At 48.8% G+C, this 24,177-nt stretch overlaps 7 protein-coding genes across 7 annotated transcripts; 6 read left to right on the top strand and 1 right to left on the bottom strand.

Annotated features, from left to right (window-relative positions):
- Positions 1-528: 528 nt before the first annotated feature.
- On the top strand, positions 529-2,422 carry N7506_005566 (cation:proton antiporter; the record flags this gene model as incomplete). Its single annotated transcript, XM_056954860.1, has 7 exons — positions 529-565; positions 627-833; positions 915-1,040; positions 1,090-1,140; positions 1,198-1,318; positions 1,387-1,924; positions 1,979-2,422. The coding sequence occupies 7 exons, from the start codon at positions 529-531 to the stop codon at positions 2,420-2,422; spliced, it is 1,524 nt and encodes a 507-aa protein (XP_056813749.1).
- A 1,205-nt stretch (positions 2,423-3,627) lies between these two features.
- Positions 3,628-6,450, top strand: N7506_005565 (tetratricopeptide repeat protein; the record flags this gene model as incomplete). Its single annotated transcript, XM_056954859.1, is given in 7 exon segments — positions 3,628-3,814; positions 3,869-4,155; positions 4,218-4,397; positions 4,456-4,548; positions 4,601-4,757; positions 4,817-6,321; positions 6,340-6,450. The coding sequence occupies 7 exon segments, from the start codon at positions 3,628-3,630 to the stop codon at positions 6,448-6,450; spliced, it is 2,520 nt and encodes an 839-aa protein (XP_056813748.1).
- Positions 6,451-11,687: 5,237 nt separating this feature from the next.
- N7506_005564 (uncharacterized protein) lies at positions 11,688-12,005 on the top strand (the record flags this gene model as incomplete). Its single annotated transcript, XM_056954858.1, has 1 exon — positions 11,688-12,005. One exon carries the CDS (start codon positions 11,688-11,690, stop codon positions 12,003-12,005), a length of 318 nt encoding a protein of 105 aa, XP_056813747.1.
- A 759-nt stretch (positions 12,006-12,764) lies between these two features.
- N7506_005563 (uncharacterized protein) lies at positions 12,765-14,249 on the top strand (the record flags this gene model as incomplete). The annotated part of the gene is made up of 1 exon (XM_056954857.1): positions 12,765-14,249. One exon carries the CDS (start codon positions 12,765-12,767, stop codon positions 14,247-14,249), a length of 1,485 nt encoding a protein of 494 aa, XP_056813746.1.
- Positions 14,250-14,641: 392 nt separating this feature from the next.
- N7506_005562 (uncharacterized protein) lies at positions 14,642-15,277 on the top strand (the record flags this gene model as incomplete). Its single annotated transcript, XM_056954856.1, has 1 exon — positions 14,642-15,277. One exon carries the CDS (start codon positions 14,642-14,644, stop codon positions 15,275-15,277), a length of 636 nt encoding a protein of 211 aa, XP_056813745.1.
- Positions 15,278-21,480: 6,203 nt separating this feature from the next.
- Positions 21,481-22,020, bottom strand: N7506_005561 (uncharacterized protein; the record flags this gene model as incomplete). The annotated part of the gene is made up of 1 exon (XM_056954855.1): positions 21,481-22,020. The coding sequence occupies one exon, from the start codon at positions 22,018-22,020 to the stop codon at positions 21,481-21,483; it is 540 nt and encodes a 179-aa protein (XP_056813744.1).
- Positions 22,021-22,819: 799 nt separating this feature from the next.
- On the top strand, positions 22,820-23,238 carry N7506_005560 (uncharacterized protein; the record flags this gene model as incomplete). Its single annotated transcript, XM_056954854.1, has 2 exons — positions 22,820-23,023; positions 23,137-23,238. 2 exons carry the CDS (start codon positions 22,820-22,822, stop codon positions 23,236-23,238), a joined length of 306 nt encoding a protein of 101 aa, XP_056813743.1.
- Between the last annotated feature and the right edge of the window lie 939 nt (positions 23,239-24,177).

Here is a 24,177-nt window from a genome sequence, read left to right as displayed (position 1 = left end):
TGTGGAGAGGCCGCTTATCAACCTACTGAAAAATACCATTTGTGCCGACGCGGCCGGATTCGGCCGCCCCCTCGATCGGGTTCGTCGTCCATGCTTTCCACGCTTTTCTTGAAATGGCAGAGGCACCGCCCTCTCTCCTGTTCTGGTTTAGCAGTTCCCGAAGCAAAACCGGGGACCTGCCATCTCTGACCGCCTCACCCGCCACAACCAAATGCAAACGTGCCAACATTGGCACACTTGCCAAATGCATAATGATTTCGTTAGGGACTCACTTATAAAATGTAGTAGTGTAGAACTAGTGAATAAGGTTAGTAACTGTAACTACGGCGGTAACTAATGCGAGGTGAGTACCTGATGGCGACATTTCGTTTCCGGTAATCCAATCGTTTCTTCGAATCCACCCATGCCTACACTAGTTCCAAGATTGTCAGGGACCACTCTTCACACTTAGTTTAGTGCTGGCAATTTCCCTTCCTCATTCTTCAATCTTGTTCAATCTTGCTACAAGGTTAAAGACAAAACTTGAGCATGGCCGGTAGTTTCCTCCCTTACCACGAACCTGGAAGTAAGTACCCAAGCATATGCCGATTGATCCATGCTCATTCCTCACTGATCAATTATTGCAGCTGTCGACATCCTCATCGTCATTTCTTTTTTCTTCTTTCTTTCCCTTGCAAGATGGATCTCCGCGACGGCAATCCAGGCCGGAATTATAGGTCAAATCGCTGTCGGCATCATCTATGGAGTACCCTTGGCCAATATCCTTCAGCATCACTGGCAAGAGACTTTTGTCACTCTTGGATATGTTGGCCTAATTTTGATCATTTTCGAAGGTAAGTAAAAAATTTCATCGTGCCTGACTGCTCGGCTTCTTGGCTTCTTGGCTCTTGGGATACTGATGTCATTAATTCTAGGCGGTCTTGGCGCCCGCGTCGATTTGCTTAAACAGAACTTCACTTTGAGTATGATCGGCGCAGCAACTGGGGTTTTGTTTCCCATTGGTCTTTCATACCTTTTGCTCTACCTTGGCTTTGGATATGGTTGGTTTTATTGCCCCATTTTCTACAGTTGATAGCTAACATGGACTAGGGGCAGTTGAGACCTTCATCATTGGTGCGTCTCTTTCCGCTACTTCGCTCGGTAAACTATCCTCGGAAGTTCTCATTCCACAAAGTTTCCATTGCTGATTAATGTTAGGGACCACATTTGCTGTGATCAGCTCCACGTCTGACTCGGTCAATCTCGCCGAGACTCGAGTAGGGTCAGTTCTGGTCAGCGCGGCTGTCATCGACGATGTCGTAGGTCTTGTCATGTTAAGGTGTGTCGCCTATCTGAACTGAGATAAGGTGTGTGGTAATACATCAAGCTAACTATCTATCTACACAGTGTAATTGGCGATTTGGGCAAACTTTCAGGTGGCGGCGATAGTGTCAACCTGGGCTGGCTCATTGGACGTCCCATAGTGGCATCGATAGGCATGGCTGTTGTAACGCCTATCGTCACTAAATGGGTCTTTGCGCCCTTTTTCCGCAAGTTCATTGAACACCGCTTTGCGCGCTACGACCATATCTCGAACATCATCCTCATGACCCTTGTTCTTTCGGCTTTCATAGCCATCGCTGGCTTTACTGGTACATCCGTCTTATTTGGTGCCTTCCTGGCGGGTGTATTTCTTACATACATACCGAGCAAGCACCCCGAGGGACCATTTGTTGTCCTAAGCCGCGAGGAGGGCGAGCGCGAGGCGGATAAAAGCCCCACTTTCATTCATACCTTTGAGAAATACTTGCTAGGGGCCCAGCAGTATTTGATGGAACCATTGTTCTTCTCAAGTATCGGATTCGCGATTCCGTTCTTGAAGCTGTGGACCGGGGAACGCATTTGGAAAGGCATTGTTTACACCCTTCTGATGACGGTTGCAAAGGTATAGAGATACTCTCAGTCAATTCTCAGCCATTGAGCTAAAACAGATTTATAGTGCATCGTCGGAATGTGGGTCCCCATATGGCAACTCGTTTTGGGAGGTAAATCTCACAAAGAAGAGCCACACGAAGGGCAGAAAACACGGGGACAACCAAAAATTGCGGACAACAACCCAAGCGATGAACAAAGCGACCAGGAGAAGAGGAAGACGTGGAAACGGGCCTGGCTGGCCGCAACACTTTTAGGATCTGCCATGGTAGCACGCGGTGAAATTGGGCTTCTGATAATCGAAATCGGACACAATGAAACTCCGTACGTTAGTGATGAAGGTTTCTACACTGGCGTCTGGGCGATTCTTTTGAATACCATCATTGGCCCAGTTAGCGTTGGTCTTCTGGTTAGATTCTACGCGCACGAGCTGAAAGGAGGGGATTGGGGAGTGCAGCGAGCTCCCCTGGCTATCATGGCCCACAGTAATAGTGGGCATGGAGCGGTATAGACATTTTCTTCGAAGGTCACATGTCAGGTGGAAGGACATGGCTGTACATAGAATGTGGAAGTGCTATGAGGGAGCGGTATGCATTGTGATATATCTGATTGATAAGCTGAATACCCTGAAAAATGTGAGAAGAAAACCCTGTTTGAAGTGGAATCAGGTGGGAAAGTAAAGATTAAGCTTGTTTGTACAATCCATGGATGGGTTGATGTCCGAAAGCGAAGGTGTCCATGTCGTGATGGGCGGGGTTAATTTCGGTTGCTCAGTCACAAGCTGGTTGCTTGGCCTCGCCTTCCCCATCTCACCTCCCAAAGAGGATCGATCATGCCGGTATAAAACTGCATTGAAAATATTGAGTCGTTAGTCAAGTTTCTTATTATTGTTGATTTGTCTATCTACTAAAACATGGAAAAAGATTTACTTTTATGGTTCCATTGATGACGATGATGAAGTCATTTGCCCGATGTAGCTCGCTCTGTATATACGCTGCTATGCGGGAGTGCTGTCAGGCCTGCCGACAGCTGGAAGGTGGTCACTAGCCCACTGGGGGCGACCGTCAGGGAACTCGTCTTGCGAATGTGTCATCAATCGTCCTCGAACCGAAAGATGTAAACTAAAAAAAGAAATGCACGGAATGGATCCGATGAGTAAGAATTGACAAAAAAAAAAAAAAAAAAAACCCCCTCCAGATCTTTCTCCACATCGTTAAGCCGTTCCTGAGAACCACCAGCCCGCCTACGACTCTTTCCCTCTCTTCCTCCCTTAGGCCCTCTGATTTTCACTTCAACTCTAAACTTCCATTTTATCCACTATATCATCTATATCATCATTTTTTTCTTTCCTTTTTCCGTCTTTCCCTTCTTCCCCTCTCAGCTCCCCAGAGTTCTGACTCCGCCTTTCCCCAGGATTGTCATTCCTATCTTTGGGAACGCCAAGGCCCAGTCAATTCTTTTTGCATCGACTGATACACTTCACTTCTGGATAATGTCGCTTGAGGAACCTATGCTCATTTTGTGATCCATATTTTCTTTTCAATTTGCATCAGGTCCATCGGAAACCACGTCTGAGAATTAGAGCGCACACTCACAGAGTGTATTTACTAGTGTCTCATCATGGTGTAGATTTGGATTATATCATCGTGTCGCAAAAGCTTCCGGAAGCTCGGTCGCGCAACGGTTCGAACTAAACTACAACCAATCTCAAAAACCATGTCTCATACCCAACCATCTCCCGCCGAGGGCGTGGCTCCGCATCTTGCTGCGCTGCAGCTTGCAGCACATGCGTACGCTAATGATCATGTGGCTGCAATTCTGGTGCAAGGTCAAAAGAGAGCCCCTTCTTTCGCCATCGCCCAGGAGATCGCCGCGCTTAATGGGCAGGTCTGGCTTCAAATAGGTAAGGGTTTTAGCTTGGGCTCGCAATCTGGCCAATGCTGACACTCATATGCAGGAAGCTTGACCGAATCGATGGGCGATTTAGATGGTGCAATAAATCATTATGAGCAGGCTTTGCGTCACAACCAGTGGTCTATCCCAGCCATGAACGCTATCTCATGCATCCTCCGGACAAAAGAGCAGTTGCCCAGAGCTATTGAGTACTTGCAAAATATTTTGAAGTTGGACCCGAGCAGTGGAGAGACTTGGGGTAGCTTGGGTCACTGCCATCTCATGATGGACAATTTGCAAGATGCATACACCTCTTACCAGCAAGCTCTCTACTACTTGCACAATCCCAAGGTAAGCAGTTCTCTCCACATATCCTCTACAATACTAGTTGCTGATTACACTTGCCTTGGTAGGAACCCAAGCTGTGGTATGGAATTGGTATCTTGTATGATCGCTATGACTCTCTGGATCATGCCGAAGAGGCTTTCTCGCGAGTCATAAGCATGGCTCCCGACTTTGAGAAGGCCAACGAAATTTATTTTCGCCTGGGAATCATCTACAAGCAACAGCAAAAGTTTAACCAGAGTTTGGAGGTATATTAACCACTATGATATGAGGGTTGAGAGTTTTAACTAATTAATTGTCTTCCAGTGTTTCAACTACATTTTTAGCGATCCACCACGCCCTCTGACCGAAGAGGACATCTGGTTCCAGATTGGTCATGTTCACGAGCAACAAAAAGATGTAAGTTTTTACTTTCTGAGAATTACCTTATATTGATAAAGACTTTGTATAGTTTGGGTCTGCTCAATCAGCTTACCAACGCGTGCTCGAGCGGAATCCGAGTCACGCCAAGGTTCTCCAGCAGCTTGGCTGGCTCTATCTCCAGTCGAGCAACGCCTTCCAGAGCCAGGAGAAGGCCATCCAGTTCCTGGAACAGTCTGTCAATTCCGGTAAGAATAATTCCCCCCCAACCAATATTTCGATTTACACCAGTTAATTTCTTCACTAGATAACAATGATGCTCAAAGCTGGTACCTCCTCGGCCGTTGCTACATGTTAACGGTGAATTACCTCAAGGCCTATGAAGCCTACCAGCAAGCGGTCTACCGCGACGGTCGCAACCCTACCTTCTGGTGTTCGATTGGTGTTCTCTTCTACCAAATCAATCAGTATCGCGATGCTCTTGATGCCTACTCTCGTGCGATTCGTCTGAACCCTTACATTTCGGAAGTTTGGTACGACCTGGGTGCTCTGTACGAGTCCTGCAACCATCAATTTGCCGATGCCCTGGATGCATACACACGCGCCGCAAACCTTGATCCGGGCAGCGTTGTAATCAAAGCTCGCTTGCAGCATCTTCAAAGACGATTGTCTACCGATACTGATGGGCAGCAGCCGCCCAGTAACCCCGCTCCCCAGCCACATGATGTTCATCACCAGGCTCATCAGGCAACTGGTTTTGGTGCGCCTCCAGCTCCCGGGAGGATTGCTCCAGCCCCTATCGACCCTCCAACCCAAGTCCCTGCTCCCTTGAGGTCGATTCCCAATTGGAACCGTGGTATAAATGAGCTTCAATCTCAGGGCCAAGGTCCTTCATCAAACATTTCTGACCAGCGGGATGCTCGGGCCCCCGGTGCTTCCGTGCAAAGCAGTCAACAGGAGCCTGGCCAGGCATTCCCGGATCCCCGTGGTGCGCCTTGCCTCCCAAAGATGGGTCATCCCAACCCCTACCCGGCGTTTCACACCTTGCCTCAGATCGCAAACGCACCCTCTTTGGGCCATGAACGCGCCCTTAGCGGTGACATTGCATTTGGTGCCGCCCGCAGCAGTCTGCCCTCCGAGTTCCTTGGAACACCTGGGCCTGATGGCGATGCTCCTCCCCCTCCGGCCGAGAGTCGTCCCATTTGCGATGAGCGTCCCTCTTCTCCTGGATCAAGTTGGCCCCACCAGCCGTTTCATGAAGGTTCTACACTCCTCCCACAAGTGACGGGTGGTAGCTCGATCGCTTCTGCCTCGGGTCCTGCCTCTGCCGCTAACACTGCTGAGGCCGCCGCCCGCGACCGCGAAGGGCGTTCCACCTCTGCGATGAAGCGTGGCCGTGAATGGGAGGCTGATGCCGGTCCGACCAAGAAGCTCGCAAATGACGAGATCCGTGCCCGTCTTGATGACCAGACCGTTTGTCGCCTGAGCCCTCCCGTTCGTATGCCTTCTAGTAACATGCAACGACGAAACTTCTCAGAGGTACACCACGAGGATGCCCGTCGTGCTAACGAGAATTACCACTCGGAAGGTGGTGGACACCCTCCTTCGATTCAAAACGTGCAACCCCACGCCTCAAGTAATCCCAGTTCTCCCTCGATCACCGAAGACTCTGCTCCCGCATTGAAAGTCCCTCCGTCTGGGCCTCCTTTGGCCAATACCCCGGTCGAGGAGGAGGCTCCTCGCTCTGAGGCACCTCCCGCGCACGAAACCCCCTTGCAGAGAATCGATGTGGATGAAGGCTATATTGACGAAGTTGAATAAGATAAGAAGGCTACTGCTGCTTCCAAGGGCCGCCTTAATGGCAGCGCAGCTAGCATCACCGCCAACGGTACCGGTGATGCTCGCTCCGGCATGTCTTGGAATGTCGAGTCTTCAGCTTAAATGGTTTCCTATCCGGGCCAGACCATATGATCTGGTTTACCTTAGCAAACCCATCGCTCTTTTTCTCCTTCCTGATCCTAACTTTCCAGCGTGTGATGTACGGTGTGAATGTACGAGTAACGATGACTCGGTTTCGAGCGCGTCTACCGAATACTCGACATGTCTTTTACTCTATGGTTTTCTAGTTTCTTTTCAATGTGAATCCTTATAGCGCTATGGGCATCTTCAAGCAAAACGCTAAGCAAAGAAACGGGTAGCCGAGGTCGTCATTGGTGACTGACTTCGCAATGATGAGGTTCCGGCTGTCCTTGCGAATATAGTGATCTACAACTTGCCACTCACGGGCTTCGGGGACCATAACTCTTTTTTACTAATACATGGGTCTATATATATAACAATGAGCCAAGTTGATTGGACACCAGCTTGGTTCCTGACCTGCACCGGCTTCATATCACAATAAGTAGGTAGACTGTTGCGCCAGTATAGAAAATGCGGACGAGTTGCCTATGCACCACCAAAGCCGCCTGTTGATACATGTCAGTGGTAATTTACCACTAAGCCCGTTTTGGACAGGATCCACAAGAGAAGCTTACTAAGAAGCAAGCCCCTGAGTCTGAGTATGTATATAACAGGCGGACGGATGTATTTAGAGGAACAGCTGTTTGGTGATAATCCATTGCTACGTACGAGACCTTACCGATCCATCGATCGTCGACAATACATCACCTCGCTTACTTCCTTGCATACGCACGAGGAGGCGCCTCTAAAAGGAGGAGGGGGAACATCTTAGGAGTACCAGCGATTAGTCTGAATATCATCATACCCATATCAGGCACATCTCACATTATTAATTCGTATCCATATCATACCAGGACGCCAAGGGGACTGTCCTAACATAGACCGTAGAACACACTAATCATTTGCATGTGATCAAGAGCCTCCAATGCCGGAGAGGGAAGCCTGTGTGACTGCATGATAATCGACAATTTAACCTATAAATGGGGCAATAGAAATGAACGCAAGAAGGGGCCGTCAAACACGGTGTCAGAGCCTCATCCTGCATCTCGTGTGAATCGAGTCGCTTTGATCGACCTAGGCCTCGCCAAAACCCGCCCACCGCCCAAACCCGCCCGCGAAAACCCAGCCCATGGGCCGGGTTGGGTCTTAGTCAGCAAGCCCGTGGGCGGGTTGTCATCCGGGAAACCCAACCCAAGACCCAAATGGGTACCCGCGATTACCCAAAAAAGCAAACAAAGCTGACTGATCATTTTACACTAAGTTATGCAGTAATTTTCGATTATCTAATTGTTTTGATGGCGTAACTACTAGCTTCTGGCTGTGAATATTTGGAAAGGAACATGAAGGGCTTGAAAAAATCAAATTGGCTAATTATAAAGACTAGTATACCTCGTAACCTCGCAGTCTGCTGGAGGGCATTGTTACCCGACCAGAAGATCTCTTCTGGCTTCTATCACTCAATTGCATGATTGGAGGCGGAAGTAAATCTGCTTCGTCGTAATCAACCACGTCTTCCTCCATACTCTCTTCTTCTTGTTCAGGTTCGTGAATATGTCTGTGTATAGAGCTCCGGCCGGTCTCTACCACCGTACACTCCACTTGGTATGTCTCCTCTGGCTCAGAGTTACCCTCGAGATTCTCGCTCTCTTCAATCTCCTCATTGTCGCTGATCGGCTCTGCATCCTCTTCGATTGCCTTCAACGCTTCATCCTCTTCAAGTGCCTCTTGGCTCTCGCTCTCCAACGGTTTCTCCAGACGAATCAATTGCTGTCCCTCTAGTGTGAGCTTTTCTGAGCACATGTACATCATCAAGTCTTGAATGGTCCCTTCGTGAAGAGACCCTCGGCGATAATGACAAATGTCTCGTGCGCTATTGAAGAGCCTTTCTACACCCGCGCCGGTGGCAGGGACTGAAAGCAAGTCTCGTGCGAGCCGAGACAGCACTGGGAATTCGCGCTCGTGTTCTTTCCAATAAAGTCGCGGCGACACAGGGACATTGGCTATTCGAGGTCAGTCAGTTGTTCCAGTGTGTTGTACTGATTGCTCGTGCCTTCGCGAAGATACTGGTCCACTTCGTCATACTCTACTCCTTCATGGAAAATCGATGCACCAGGTGGCTCGAGTAGCCGATCAAGCTCTGTGCTATGCGAATTGGAAGATCGCTGGACCGTACGGAATAGCAACTCGGGGTTCTGCTGCTGATACTGTGTGAAAGATGCTCTCAAATATTCACAGTACCTTTTTGACGTATCTTCATGGCAAGTTGAGTACTCTCGAGCATCAAAAGCACTCAGTTTATACTGAGGAGCAAGTAATGTTCCAGTGCCATAGAGAAAACCGTGGTCGCGGTAGGTTTTTTCGTAGTACTCTTTCAGCTTCTGCCTCGCCACAAGCAACGCGCCATACATGTCTTTCTTCCAGGGTGTTGTCTTTCTCTTCAATCTTCGATTCGACCGTTCGATATGCTCCAGTAGTTTCCTATACACAAGGAACACACTATGGATTGTGACGTCTCTGGTCTTCATCAGAGCCATGGTGAACTGAAAAAACGGTTTGGTCAAATGAACGAGGTAGTCAATTTGCCTCCATTCAACGTCGGTAACCTTGAGCTGCGAGTATTCATGATCGCAGCAGTATTTGTCGATTACATTTCTCAGCCGGCGTGCTCGGCGAAGCATCAAAAAAGTTGAATTCCAGCGTGTCTGAACGTCATGTAACGGAAAAAGCCGAGTACCACCTGATTGGAGGCATAAAAAAGCATCACGCCGTTGTGGGCTTGCGTTGACAAAGATCGCAAAGGATCGAATCTAATGCTGTCAGTGCTCTGAGTATATTGAAAAAGTGAATATCTTGGCTCACCTTTGTCAGTGTATGAGCCACGTCTCCATAGTTGATCGAATCCTTCAACCCGTGGGCTTGGGTGTCGGACCAAAAGGCTCTGACTTCTTTATTCTTAGGTGCTGCCCTGATATGTCCCAGTAGCTGTTTCAGGCAAAGCTGGATCACATGAGCCATGCAGGGAACCCGGACTATTGATTCCCTGGAGCTAATAGCTCTGATAGAAAGCAGTCTCTCTTGCAAGGCGCGTATCATGGTGTCGTTGTTGGTAGCGTTGTCTGTAGTAACGCTAAAAATACGATCGAGAAGTTTTCGTTCCTCCAGTAACCGGTGCAAAACATCACTAAGGTTGTTGCCTGTATGAGGACCGTGCAACGGCTCAAAGCCGAGGAGCATTTCCCTATAGTTCTAATCTTTGTCGATGAAATAAACCGTGATTGCCATGAATGCCTGCTGAAATGGACTGGTCCAACAATCTAAAGCGAGGGAAACCTTGGCATCTTCAGGCAGATCTTGTAACTGTAACTCTTGCTGGCAATTGACTGCATCCCGGAGCCGTCTCCGCAGGGTCTTCGCTGACGGGAGTTCCAATTCTCCGGGACCAGAATATAAAAGGCTGAGTAGCCTCTGAAACACCGGGTTCTCCACCGTCTGGAAAGGCAAACGAAGACACGTAATTGTCTTCAATATCTGCTCCTCGATTTGAAATGTTGTCACTCTGTGGACACTGGGTGAGTCTCTTGTGAAATGGTTCTGCAAAGAATCCGAAATCAATGACTGATTAAATCCCTTTTTCTTCCCTTTACGACAAGTATTAGACTTTTTGTGTCTACTCATGGCGCTTGTCCCATTCCCTTTATACTGTGGATGATCAAGCACAGTGAGACAAGCCTGGCAGATGACTCGAGGACGCCCAGAATCAATATCAGCCACCTGGTCAAAGTGTTTCCACACATCAGCGTGACGCGATCCGGTGGACCATTTGATCTGGGATTGGCCTTCTCCGTTCAACTTTTGGCCGTACTCTGTTTCCTTCCACCATTCAAGAAACTCTGTCTCTAGATGCGACTCGTATGCAATCCATTTCTTTCTGTGCTGAGGTCCCACACGTCGGAGTGTCGCTGGAGGTCTTCGAGTAGTTATGTCGTAGGTTTTGCGGGGTCCTGTCAAAGGCTGCGGTCCATCTTAGTATATATGTAGGTAGCGCCGCAACACTCAGAGGCTAGTGGAAGGGACCATTTTCTTACGGAGGATTGAATGTCAGAATCCAAGAAGCCGTCAGATGACGGCTCAATGGAGAGCAGTGGACTGAAAGGCCGATGTATTGATCGCGATGATGAGGAAGAAGACGCCATACTGAAGTAAAAGGCCACTGGTATTGGAAGAAGGGGGGGTTTTTTTCATCTTGAGTACTTGATTGTGGATTTTGTTCCAGTCGCGTCGTGCTTTTGGATCTATCTATTCCTGAGTCGCGTAAAACCCGCGGGTACCCAAAACCCAACCCAACCCAACCCGCCCGGAGATGAAAACGACTTTGGGACACTGAGAAGGTCCAAATCACTGATTTTAAAGGATCGAACTAAAGATAATATTTTTGAGCTCATTCGAAAGATTCTCAATTGATAAATTTACATAAAATCATCAATGTGGCCTGTAATCCCTTCAATTGTGTAAAGCAGGGCGATGGGAGCAGTGTTCTACATGTAGAGAATATATATTTCCAGGTCGATGGCGTTCATTGTTTCAATGTAATATCCACTCAAAAGCGTGACAGAAATAAATGACCAAAATTACACTAGATGACTAATCAGGTTTGTCCACGATTTATGCATGTTTTTGGGTATTTTGGGCAACCCGCGGGTACCCGCCAAGAACCCATGGGCGGGTTCATCAAGGCCAAAACCCGCGGTGGGTTGCCCATGGGCGGGTAAGGAAATTGAAAACCCAACCCAAACCCGCGTTTGGCGAGGTCTACCTGACACATTCACAAAATCCCTGTATCATGTGACTCGGCCTAGAATCAGGGAGGAGTTTTATTGGGGTTGCCTCACGTGATGACCGCACAGGGCCCACAGGCCTACGGAGGGGGGGTTTCTTCCCTCCTGCAACGGTCTGACGGGAGTTTATAGTTCGCCTCTGCTGGTAGCTCGCTATCTCTCACGCAGTCAAGACTCGTTTTGTTTCACGTCCTTTCTCTGCGGCAATAACACCGATAAGCCTTGATCATATCGCTCTCCACCATGCCGTTCAGCCAGTCCAGCAGTGTCACGCCTGCCCCACTTGACTCCGCTTGGCCCCCGGTCCACATTTGGGAACGCATGGGCGCGGCAGACATTGCCAGTTGACTAGGAACAGATACAGACAGGGCCAGGCGCCTTGAAATGGATGTAGTGGAGACAGACCTCCGTCATAGAAGGCCTCGTTTGGACCTGCAAGGTGACAAGAATCTCGAGGAAAACCGTGAGCCACCCCCTGAAGTCAAACCACTCATCGACATATTTCCGGGTGTCTCCGCCGCCCTTCTTACTCGCGTCTTCGAGAGGAAGTTGAAGGCGACTGAACTCATACGCTTCAAAGAGAAGTCAGTCACCGAGCAAGAAGATCAGGAGGACAGGGTCTTCAAGATGAGCGAGTCGGGAGGCACAGTAGGCTTCAGGAAGGCAGCGGCAACACTTAAGGACTGGGGCCCCAACCTTTAAACATGGACGAGCTGCTTCCTTACATACCTAGCCGTCATAGGATATCTCTTCGGCGAGAAACATCCAAAGGCAGTTCCCAACCTGCTTATGTTCATGAGGCAGATCCTCGACCTTGCTCAAACTTATCAGTGGCCAGAAGCAGTACTGCCGCTCGCCCTTAACTTCCACCAATACATTCTGGATAAAGGAGAGCTGTCGACGGAGCACAACCTCGTCACAACCCCATTTCGCCGTCACAATCTTACCCTGCCTGCGAAGTCACCGGCAAATCCTTCAGCCCGACCTCGTCAAACAAGGTCTACTAGGTCTTCTAATAATGAAACCGAGGTGTGCGATAAGTTCAACATCACAGGATGTCTCTGGGAAGGCTGCAAGAGACGCCATGAGTGCACAGCATGCGGTCTAAGCCAGCATGGCGCATCCTCTTGCCGTAAGAAGACATAACAAGTGCACCCTACTGTTAGGGAACACACCACAGAGGCCGATAGGAGCTCCAATATCTTACCACCAAGTCTAATACCGCAGGGCCAACCGCCCAGGCCAAATACTGCTATCCAATACCCTGTCTTCAACCCGGAGCTCCCAAAACTACAGTTCTCTCCGTCACCACTATATGCACAAGACTGGAGCAACCTCCTACGCCACTATCCAGGCGATCTCAGGTCTACTATCACTGGAATCCTGACCTACGGCGTCCAGATCGGCTATAGGGGCACGAAGCAGTTTTATCACTCCAACCATCACATACACGAACCCGAAATGATCTCGGCCAAACTAGGAGAGCATCTCAACCTCGGTCGCATTAGATTGGCCTGTAGGCCCTCCTTCGTTTCGCCGCTGGGGTTAGTCCCTAAGCACGATGAGGGATGGCGCCGCATCCATGATCTATTCTGGCCCCCTGGAAAAGGCCTTAACCAGGGCATACCGGACCCCTGGTCAGCTATTGAATACATAACAATCTATGATATCTACGAGCAGGTCACACAAGCTGGCCCAGGTTGTACAATCATCAAGAGGGATATTAAGGACGCCTTCCGAATAGTCCCTGTTGCTGAGGATAACCAGCATCTCCTTGCCTTCCAGTGGAACGGTTCTACTTATGTCGAATGTTGCCTCCCCTTTGGCCTCGCTACGGCCCCATTTCTCTTCAACCTCTTCGCCGAGGCTCTCCATTGGATACTCCAATGCCTCCTTCCTATATTCTATATCAATCATTACCTAGACGACTTCATCGCAATCATTCGGCCTTCCTCACTGTCCGACCCTATGGGTCCCTCTGATGAGGTTTACAACGGAGTCACCGACTACCTGCGTATCCCCCGCAATACAAAAAAGGACCAGCAAGGGACATGTGTGACAGTCTTAGGTATCCAGATCGACTCTATTGCAATGGAAGCTCGCCTGCCACCAGACAAGTTGTGCCGCGCCACATTGGACGCCGCAGCTGCCCTGAGCGCAGCAAGTCTCTCCCTCAAGCAAACAGAGCGTCTCACAGGCTCATTAGCCTTCTGTTCAAGAGTTGTCCGGCTTGGGAGGACAAGGCTACAGTCTCTATACACCTTCCAAGCCGCCTTCCCACATGGGAGGAGCGCGCGCCGCCGTATCTCCCACGAGGTACGTGATGATTTGGAATGGTGGAGGGACTCCTTGTCTCTTTTCAACGGCGTACTCTTAATTGACCCCTGCCGCCGCTCGATCACACATCTCTACACAGATGCCTCCAACATAGGCCAGGGACTCTTCTTCTTCTCATCCAAGTCTATATCAGACTGCTGGCCGGCCCATTGTCATCAGCTGCATCCAAGCAATGCTGCCTCACTGGCCCTTGCTCAAAACGCATACGCGCACCAAGACGCACACGCGCACCGAGTCGCACACGCGCACATCAATACCACCGAAGTAGACGCCATACTACAAGGCTTCCTACTTTTCAGCCACCATTGGCTTCATCATACTCTCGTTATCCACACGGATAGCTCCACAGCCTACACAGGACTGAGTAAAGGCTTCCTTCATGGTCCGCCTAACGTACCTCTAAAAAGCCTCCTTATCCTAGCGGCGGCGAGAGATATCCAAATCGTGCCACATTGGCTCCCTTCTGGGGAAAACACATTAGCAGATGCCCTCTCCCGTAATAACTGTCAAGAGGTTGCTAACATTTGTCCCCACTGGCAGGACCTCTCAGTATTGAACCGCCCGCGTGGTTCTCTTCGCGAGCTCCTCAGCTCAATGCAGGCCACCTAAAGCTCTGGGGCGGCCTCAGCGCTAACACACGTTCCGTCTACCACTCTGTTCAACGCAATTACGAAAAGCACTGTGCGCTACAAAATCTCTCGGCTTGGCCAGCCTCAAAACAGTCGTTAATCCCCTGGCTAACTTCACGACTCCTTGGGAATTCAAACCAAAAGGCCGTCAAGCCCGATACCGCACTCGCCGACCTCGTCGCCCTTCGAGCTTATCATATTGACAACTTCCTTCATGATAAAATCTTCGATAACAAGCACTTTCGACGCCTCATAGACGGCGCAAGAAGACTCAACCCAATCAGCAAAGTTCGCGTCAGAAAACCAATTTCGCGTGACACCATTACGAAACTCTCCGCAGGCCTAGCCACACTCCCGTCACAGTCCTTGGAGATGACTGCAAACCTGATAGACGACTTAAACTTCGCAACCGCTTGCCGGGTAGCATTTGCTGGGTTCCTTCGCCTCGGAGAATTTACCTACAAAACAGAAGATCTCAGCACACGTCCTACCTTCTTAGCCACAAAGCTCACGCGCTCCGACGTCAGATTCTCGTCCTCGTTAGACCACGTTCAACTCACACTCAAGCGGAGCAAAACGGACCGACGCCATGAAGGAGCACAGATCATCCTTGCGAAAACAGGAGACGGAGCTTGTCCAGTTGATGCGCTTCAGAGGCTACTACTTCTCGACCCCAAAGCGCCCGACGCCCCGTTATTCTCCTTTCACAGAAGACCATTCAATCGCAACAACTTCCTCTCTACCCTATCTACTAAGCTGAGAGCACTTGGGATACACGCGGACGGCTACTCGGGCCACAGCTTTCGGAAAGGTGCGGCTCAACATGCGCATGATAGTGGGATCCTCGACGATCAGATCCAAGTACTCGGGAGATGGACCTCGGATGCATTCAGGGTGTATTTTACAACGAACACGTCTGTCTTGTACAAGCTCAATCACCAGTTCCAGACAGGCTCGCCGGCTCCACTGTCTCTACTGCTTCCTCCACCGTCCCCTCCACCATCCTAGTTTGGCCCGGGTCATTTGGGCTCTATCTGACGCTACGGTCTAAGACCGCAGCGACAGGTGACCCGTCACGGCCAAACTATACATACGTTGTTGATCTCTCTTGACTGGGTGAGGTCACCAATAAAGGGAGGAGTTTTATTGGGGTTGCCTCACGTGATGCCCGCACAGAGCCCACAGGCCTACGGAGGGGTACTCCCCTCCTGCAACTGCCTCACGGGAGTCAATTGCTCGCCTCTGCTGGTAGCTCGTCATCTCTCACGCAGTCAAGACTCGTTTTGTCCCTCCCACCTTCCCTCTGTATATAGAAACCATCACAAATATACAGACACATTGCCTCCCTACAAGGGAGCGCGGATGGGCTCTATCTGACGCTACGGTCTAAGACCGCAGCGACAGGTGACCCGTCACGGCCAAACTATATATACGTTGTTGATCTCTCTTGACTGGGTGAGGTCACCAATAAATGTTGTCAGACTTCATCATTTTCCCCGATCGACTTGTTCAACGTCACCCTTCAATCAAGTCAAATGATAAAATTCCAACAGAGAGAAATTAATTTCTAAGGTTGACCGTATCAGTCAACTGTTAGAAGCCCATGCATAGTCACATGCGTCTGCATAGTCCATAAGATATACCGAAACCGGTGGAAATGATGCTGCCAACGCACTTGACTTTCTCTTGTGGACAAAATGGAAGCTCAAAACAACTCGACAGAAATTGGGGATCGGCAGCCCAGTGACTTGCCCAACCCTGGCGAGAAAGATAACTCAGTAGAAACCTCTGACCAGGTCCCATTGGTAAGTGGAAGAAACTGTCTTCGAATAATTTGCTGACGACCATAGCCCTCCTCACAACAAAACGCAGCAGCCAGACACCCCCTGGCCACCGAGCCCTTTGAAGACATTCTGAAGGTGCTTGCCGATCTTGAACGCGACGATAGCTGCTCGACTTGTCGGACTATATGGACGCCTATGGGAGTCGTGCGTGTCCAAGCATATCGACGGCCAGAAGCTAGAGCAGGAGAATGTTCTTTTGGAGGAGGCTGGTGCGCACCTGAGAACAAAGAGAGATGGTCTTCAGCTTCGCCACGACAAACAACTCGCCCGGCTGCGTTTTTTTGAGCGAGCACTAGCATCATCTCGGGAGCGACTGACTTGCATACTTGATGACTGGAACTACCCTTTCAGACTCAGTCTGGCAGGGCTCTTGGATAATGCAGGAGGAAAGTGAAGATCGGCTATTTGGGATCATCCTCCCTATTTTGTAGAGGTAGATACAGCACTACAATAATATTGTAATTCAAAGAGAAGTACAACATAAGCAGTAGGTTTTTTTTCTTGTCGGCGAACAATCCCTGTATTCTAGACTGACTTGATCTGTAACCCCCCCACTATGTTATGCACAAAAAACTCCGGATCCAGGGACAGTGTCGTCGGTAGTGCACCTAGCGGAGAAAGTCACGATTGAATTGAACATTGAATAGGCTCCATGCAAGGCCACAGAAACAGTTGAAAGCCAATGCGTGTTGCGTCAAATCCGTGCCAGGAGATCACATCTAGCAACCGTTCGCGTACCCACCGGAGATTCCACGCGGGCGTCTCAAATTGGGGGAGGAAGAACAAATACAGTACCCTTCTGTGATCTCGCCAGACTTCCCGTCAAATTGGACCCGTCGAAACTCTATGCAGTGCACATCTGTGGGGAAAGCGAACGCTGACATGAAGAAGAAAATGTCGCTAGCCTGAGTAGACACGGGCAAAGGATCTGGACCCAGCCACTTGAAGACCGGCAGCTTGTCGTTATCGTAAGTGGGCTGTAGAAAGCTTTCGATTGAGGATGGCCCTGAAACCGCACATCCTGTAGGCTCTCTCTCGTCCGAGAGGATCTGCCGAGGCCGTTCAGGGTCGGTAGCGAGACAAGGAGGAGGTTTCGGTATGCCAGAGGACTCCTACCAGATGGTGTGAAGATCGAGATCCAAATCACACCCTACCAAGTTTAGCACCAAAGAATCAGAGGAAGAATAAGTACAGACCGTTTTTGCTTGACCTATTCACTGTTACTCTAAACTCGCTGTCAAAGGCAAGAGTAGAAATAGCGATTGGAAGAGAGTGAGAGAAACAGACTACCACAGTGTGAGCAGGAAATTCTATAATCTGATCCCAGTTCATGGCCGATGCTAGGTTCTCGAATGTCAAACCTTTGATGCATCAACGGCGGTGAAAGGTTGATTCCATCGCCGCGCCCAACAGAAGTTCACCGGTGATCGGATAGGATTCAGAAAGGGAAATCATATTCAGAATAAAGCAAAGATAAGTAAAATAGCCAGAAAAGAGCGACAGTCTTCACTAGCGCTCAATAGAACCAAGAGTCATCAAGGCCCATCAACGTGGTAGGCTTGAGTATTGCTCGATTGCAAAGCTGAAACAACACCATTACAAAGTGCTCGAACTGCTTGCTTTCGATCCGAAAGTATCAATTTCTGCTCATCGCAGAGCTGTAGCAGAATCTCGCTGTCTCTTGCTAGCCACTCATTTGACTCTTGAAGCTGTCGCTGCACTTCTTCAAGTCGTATTTTCTCGGCAGACTTGACGACATAGCATTCCCACAGGCAAAAATACAGATCAAGCAGTTTGAGAGCTGGCGTAGCCAGGGCGTCGTTGTATTGTAGAAGTTTCATGAACTCCGCTGTAAGGGAACCGCGTGTGCGCACTGGAACCTATGCAGTATTAGTGATCTAGTTCGTTTGCTATCCAAGAGGGCTTGACTAACCTCAAACTCAATGGCCACAGGATTTGCAAATTGCTGATGGTGGCTTTGCAGGTTGCTATCATCTTCTGGATCGTGGGAAGACCAGCACTGTCTCTTGGCTGGCCGGTCACATGGAGAAGGCGGAGTTGGATGGTCCATCGCAGCCTTTGGAATAAAATACAAAGTACATTGTACCCGAGAGCCTTTTATAGGCCCAGCAGTCACACTGAGGCTGCTGTCATTGTCAGCCACGACCGTCCAGCCTGAGTTCGACCGCCTGTAAAAGAGTCAATGAATGGTTCCTCAACGTTTACCGCAACTATTGACGCTCGATCTCATCTGCTGCTCACCCCGAGTTACTCAATTTCATGTGGAAATGAGCATCAGATGGCGCCTTGAAACAAAATCTCGCAAAAACTACCTCCTAATGATATTTTGTAAGTGTTACTTTGATGCATTGGATCATATAAATCAAGTAGAGTTCGTTGAAGTTGAACGCGACGTTGTTATCACTGCGAACTATCCAAATGGTGGTGAGGCATATAATAACGTTACACATATTGCTACATAACAGCAGACATCGAAGAAGTGAATATGTATCACTCGCTCTTACAGACCACCCATTCTTCTCCCGGCGACGGTGTTCAAACTGTTTGATCGGAGTATCTATCCTTTTCCGGATGATTATTTGGATGGTATAGTTACCTACCAATTCTACCGACCCACTAAGACTGCCTTCCTTTCAGGCCTCTATACACCAAAAGCGCGAAGACAATGGGGAATATCAAAAAGAGTTATTTTCTGGTTTTCCAAGCTTTAAGCGCCAGCTTCAACAAAATTAAAAAGCTTATTTCCCAGACGATCAAAATCTCTCCCAGTTATACCTGCCGCCGCTTCTGAATCAGAACGCACACGACGATCAGCCGCCCCGTCCCCAGAGGAGTTCTTCAATGAAGATAATATATCACAAAAGGAGAAGACAGACATCTCGATCGGTTTGCAATTTACCACGAAAGCGCCCTCGGCGCAGACTCGACTTAAACTGATCTTCAGTTTCAAAGCCTGTGAGAAGAAGAACGAGCTGGGTAGGTCGGTTTTGAAATGCAAGAGCCATTGGGTGCCCACTTTCGTGCTAAACATGTGACAATTGCGAGAGAGCGTAAGTGATCATACCTCATGCACGAGTATCAACTTTTTCGTGAACCCATGGAAGTCACTGGAGGCATGGAATAGATACTGCCCAACTGAAGAGCTTTGTTTTCTTGGGAAGATCCGAACAACTGATTTTCACGGCTCCGGCCAACTTAGGCACCCAAGGGTTTGTCGCTAGATTTGCCCCTTTGGACAGTCCCTTCTGGTTTTTGAGGCCTCATTATGAAATATGTTCTCATCAATGCCGTAGGACATGCTGCTTGGCCATGGATGTACCAAAAGAGCTGAAACATGAGTTTTCGATTGAACCATGACATTTTCGGGTTGATCCAAGCGAGCATCCAAAAAACGTAAAATTCGGTTGGCGCACACTTTTGGTCGACGGCTATGGCGTCTGCATTCAAAACAAAGTAACTGCTTTGCAGCCAAGGATAGCCTCTGCACTGGTGGATATGCAGAAGGAGGGCTCTGTAACAGCTGAAAGCACAATACTCCATTTATCCGGGACTCAATTGGCACGCTGTTTTGACAGTGATTTCCGTCAGGTGCCACCTATATGCACAATCACGGTGCAGGGGATCGTCCAAAACTTGGCTCAATACCTTTTGGAGATGAGTAGGGTTCTAGGTCATGATGGGAAAATTAACTGTAAATGCGTTCAGGGTGATGTCGGATTCGGGATGTAGTCTTCCAGTTGACGAGATATATTCTTGAGTGGTGTTTGTGATCATGTAGGAAGATTGCAATATATAGATGCTTGAGAAAGCACGTAGTGAGGCTATTCATCTCGCTGGGTCCCTATTACGGTCTGAGCAATGAATTCTGGACTTATTTGGGCCAGCAAATATTCCCGTCGCATTCCTAAAAAGAGGTTCTTAATTACTGGGAGCTCTGGTAGCATCTTATAGGATTATACATGAAGCATGCGGAACACGTGGAGAAATGATACGCGGACCACCATGGTGGATCAAGAGCTTTCAGTTCCTTGAAGCGAATGAGAGCCCAACACACACATCGTAATTTTCATAGGCGACCCATAACCTTGCCGACTATGCTACCCACAGAAGCAGCCGGCCATTCTAATGACGTATGTTCGTCGCAATAGAGCAGCAGTGATCTGGAATTAGACATATCGCAGTACGTGATAGTTTCAAATCTGCAAGCGCTAGATGTTAATGCACCTGGACATGCTATTAACTTGTGTATATATTTAATCAACAATACTATTAGTTTGACTCTAGGAATCAACTTAATGTCCCTGGAAACACCAAATTTCATTGTAGAAGCTGCCTGTGCCCCGGGAGCTCCACACTAGCTCCTGGGGCCAGTTCCTGTGTCTAGGAAACTAATTTCTAACCCTGGGCTCTTCACTCTACGATCCTGACAGGTCATGAACTGGCTCTGGGAATACAGTGGCTAGATCTGGGATGTGCTTTCCTCCTGGAGCCCTAGTTGTGAATCCTAGAGTTAATATTTTGCCTTCTAGGCTCGCGGAAAGCCCTCACAAGCCACCTTCACCGGACCTGCGCACAAACCTGCGTAATTCGCTACTCCCGAAAAGGCAAAGCTATAGCCTCAGGAACCGCACTTGAGGTTCCAGGAGTTGGTGAATCTGTCAACAGGAACATGACTTTGGTTCCCCGAGGTGAAAGTACTAGACCCCAGAAGCTACGTCGGATTTCCTGGGGGCTACGTGGCCCCCAGACGCTGCTCTTTTGCCCCCAGAAACCGCACCAAAGCCCCTGGGAGCAAGAGAGCTCCTAGGGCCAGGATGTGCATTCCCAGGGCTGATAGAGCTGTCAACAGGGGCGTGACTGATTTGTCATGGTGGGAATGGAGAGTCTACAAGTTACGTACGATTCCCTGGGGCTATGTGATCCCTGGCAGCTCACATCATTCTCAGGTCGGCTTTTGAAATCTTGACGGCCGCCAAGGTTGATGGTTCTTTACGCAGAGCAGGTCGTCAACCATCACCTGCTTGCTACACCAAGCCACTCAGCATACTGCTCCAATATTGGCCACGAAAGGTTGGCTAGTCAGATCAAGCGACGAACATGCTTTGGTTTCAATCAAGAAATTCAATTGGTAAATTATCTCACCAGATCTGCAGTAGAGTCCATTCCTTTATCGTTTTCATCGCACCTCTAATGGTTTTGGACTCCACCTCCCTCATTTTTCGAAATCATCATCAAATTCTGCGACTGCCTTTGTTCCGCAAATCCCGTTGACGCGTTCCTCACTCCTACTTTAGGAGATCGATGGAACCCCTATTTGCCTGTTTATAGGTCCGTGTGCGCACTCTGCTAGTGTCCGCGTATGGCGCATACGGCAAAAGGCACAAGAGACATAATGACTGCTAAAACTCCGAAAGCCGCCTGACTAACGGCCCCATAGTACATAATCTTGTAGTATGGAAAATAGCGCTCACTGTCAAATAACTCAAATGATGTCTGAAGACCGTGGACCTTGCTGGCAACATAACCCCCCAAAGATAGAACAATCAACCCGACAACGAGTTGAGTGCAGACGTAGTAAAGTCGATACTTGCGGTCTTCTCGCAGGCATCTTGGGTGGATCGAAAGGGCGATCCCGAAGATTGAAAACACCGCTGAGATGAGGGCCACGATCACCATGCCCACGACGATGTTTTCCATGAGATTTTGGAAACTGATGTCCAAAATAGAGTCGCTTGAGGTGGCGAGGTCGGATTTTGCGCGGTCTCGTAAGATGACCGCAAAGCGTACAGTGGCCGAACTGAGACCTGCAAGAGCCAGCCAGGTGATGGAAAGGAAAAAGAAGGCAAGACGCATTCGAATTGTGGCCATGGTAGTATTCAGTGGCATTGTGTCCGCAAGGAAGGATTTTTCCGAATGGAGGAAGGTAAGACAGGTCTCGTTAAGGAACAGCGGAATGATGAAGCAGGTCAATCTCCGGGCACCGTGAATTTATATGTCCTATATGGTCTTTTCACATAATTTTTGCCTTCACAAAGAACGGCCCAGCTGATAGTGAGCCGTGCTAGGTGCGTCTCCCATCCTTTGTTGCCTAATTAGTAATTGATAATCCTTGTAGGCACTGTCTAAGAATGTTTCAGGCCAAATCGCTATTCCTATCCGCTGGGTCGACGGTCTCGGGGAACGTGTCCGATCCCTCGGTAGTAACACATGTCCTGGAATCGTGCTGTGAGGTCCCAGGCGCTGCTGCCCTTTTTTCGAAAGTTGTATCAGGCATTCTGAAATCGGATTGGTCACTGCACATAGTCATATCAATCCACCTTATGGAAGAACATTTGAACCGGAAGCGAGGTCGTGGGGGTAGAAAAACATGAATACAGTTTCCCGTCCTACCCTTTTTATATTTTCTATTCGTGATATTAACCGACCCATTCTCCCACTGAGCGGTCTACCATTCCAAATCAAAGTCCGACTGCCTGCGCTCTCTTTTGAAAATGTCGTTCGATTTTATTTCAAACAACCATTACGTCCAGGTGGGAGTCAACCAAGGTAACATTATACGTCTACAGAGCCGAGACCAGTCAGTCATTCTCAAGACACTCTAAGTTCCAATAAGGGGGACAACACCGATGCTGCTACTACACTAGCTCTGTGTCAGGTTCTTAGAAGAGCCTAAAGATGCCGAGACATGGTTCAGGACAAAGTATCTGAACATGCTAAAATTGTTGGAGTTGCAGAACGCCTGGACACCCTTCTTCTGGACTGCAAAGACCTCAACTCTGAACAGTGGGGCTCTGTAGAGAATGAGGCTATTATTGCTGTCTTCTCACTTTTATACTGCTGCATCATGGAATGCTACGAGCTCAAACCTACTCCGCTGGCAATCTCGTCTGTATGCGATCAATTTGACGCCTGCAACTTGAATCTCCCATGCGTGTATGATGCAGCTATGATGTATGTTTCAGTTCACCTACCTGGTACTCACAGTATAAATATTCTAACCAGATGGGTGTTCTAGGGATCTGGACTACAGGAGATGGGCAAAGGGACGACATGAAGCATACCGGGCCGGTCGTATACCATTCTCGGGCGCTTCTTGATCTGTAGAGGAAAGATTGTGTGTGAGATTGTGCGGCGAGATTGGGGGACATGAATGTGAGCTTCGGCGGAGAACATCGTGGTATCCAAACCGTTGAGTACATACCATGGAAGGACGGAACGCTCGTTACCTTTTCTATCTAGATGACCTGTGAAATTTGAATAACCTTACTGAGATGATCATGTTTGATGCTGTATAAAGGGTGAATCTATGAATACATATTTGCTATCTATATGGCCGGGCATAGAGAGCACAAGCCCGACACAAATTTCACTTTCTCCATGATTCTAGCCTTGAAAGATATAAATGTCAAGTGAAACACGATATCAGACCCAACTAGCCCTAGAAGCAATAAGTTTCTTGAGACAGTAATGGGTGGGTGCCTGCCTTGCATCACCGAGATTAAATCCCTGCCGGTCCTATACGTAGCGAACTAAAGAGCACGGCGAAGCACAATATACTTCATTAGATGCCTAGCAAGATATGCGGTCCTGTGCATTGAGCGCATTAAAATTGGACTGGCGACATTATTCTTTGCTCTGTGCCTTGTTTAAGGTTCAAAATTTCACAATTCCTAGGAGCCACAACAAAGCATAAAGAATGGTGTCAAAAACGAAGCTGTGGCTTTCAACGGGCCTCGTATAGTTTAGGCACCCCGGGCCCTTCATTTTTTGTAGTTGATAAGATCTTCAAATGACCAGACAGGCCTAGAGGGCTATAAATCTCTCGACCCCGACGCCTTTGCACCATATGATAATTTCGAATCACTCAGCTGTCGAGCAAGCTTTGTCTTCCAGACTACCTGAGACTTCTTGACCAGGACCATTTGAGTTCTCCTTTACATGCGCTCGAGCTTTCATTCTCCAAGCGCGGCTGCCTCCATGAGAATGAAACCCACCCCTGGCTGTTCAGACATTGGCCCCGAGTTTGACCGCCTGAAAAACATC

The sequence above is a fragment of the Penicillium brevicompactum genome (assembly GCF_028827555.1).
Source record: "Penicillium brevicompactum strain IBT 35665 chromosome Unknown utg000003l_segment0_segment0, whole genome shotgun sequence".
NCBI classification, from domain to species: Eukaryota; Fungi; Ascomycota; class Eurotiomycetes; order Eurotiales; family Aspergillaceae; genus Penicillium; species Penicillium brevicompactum.
Note: the sequence above shows the minus strand (reverse complement) of the source record. Positions and strands in the feature narration are given on the sequence as shown.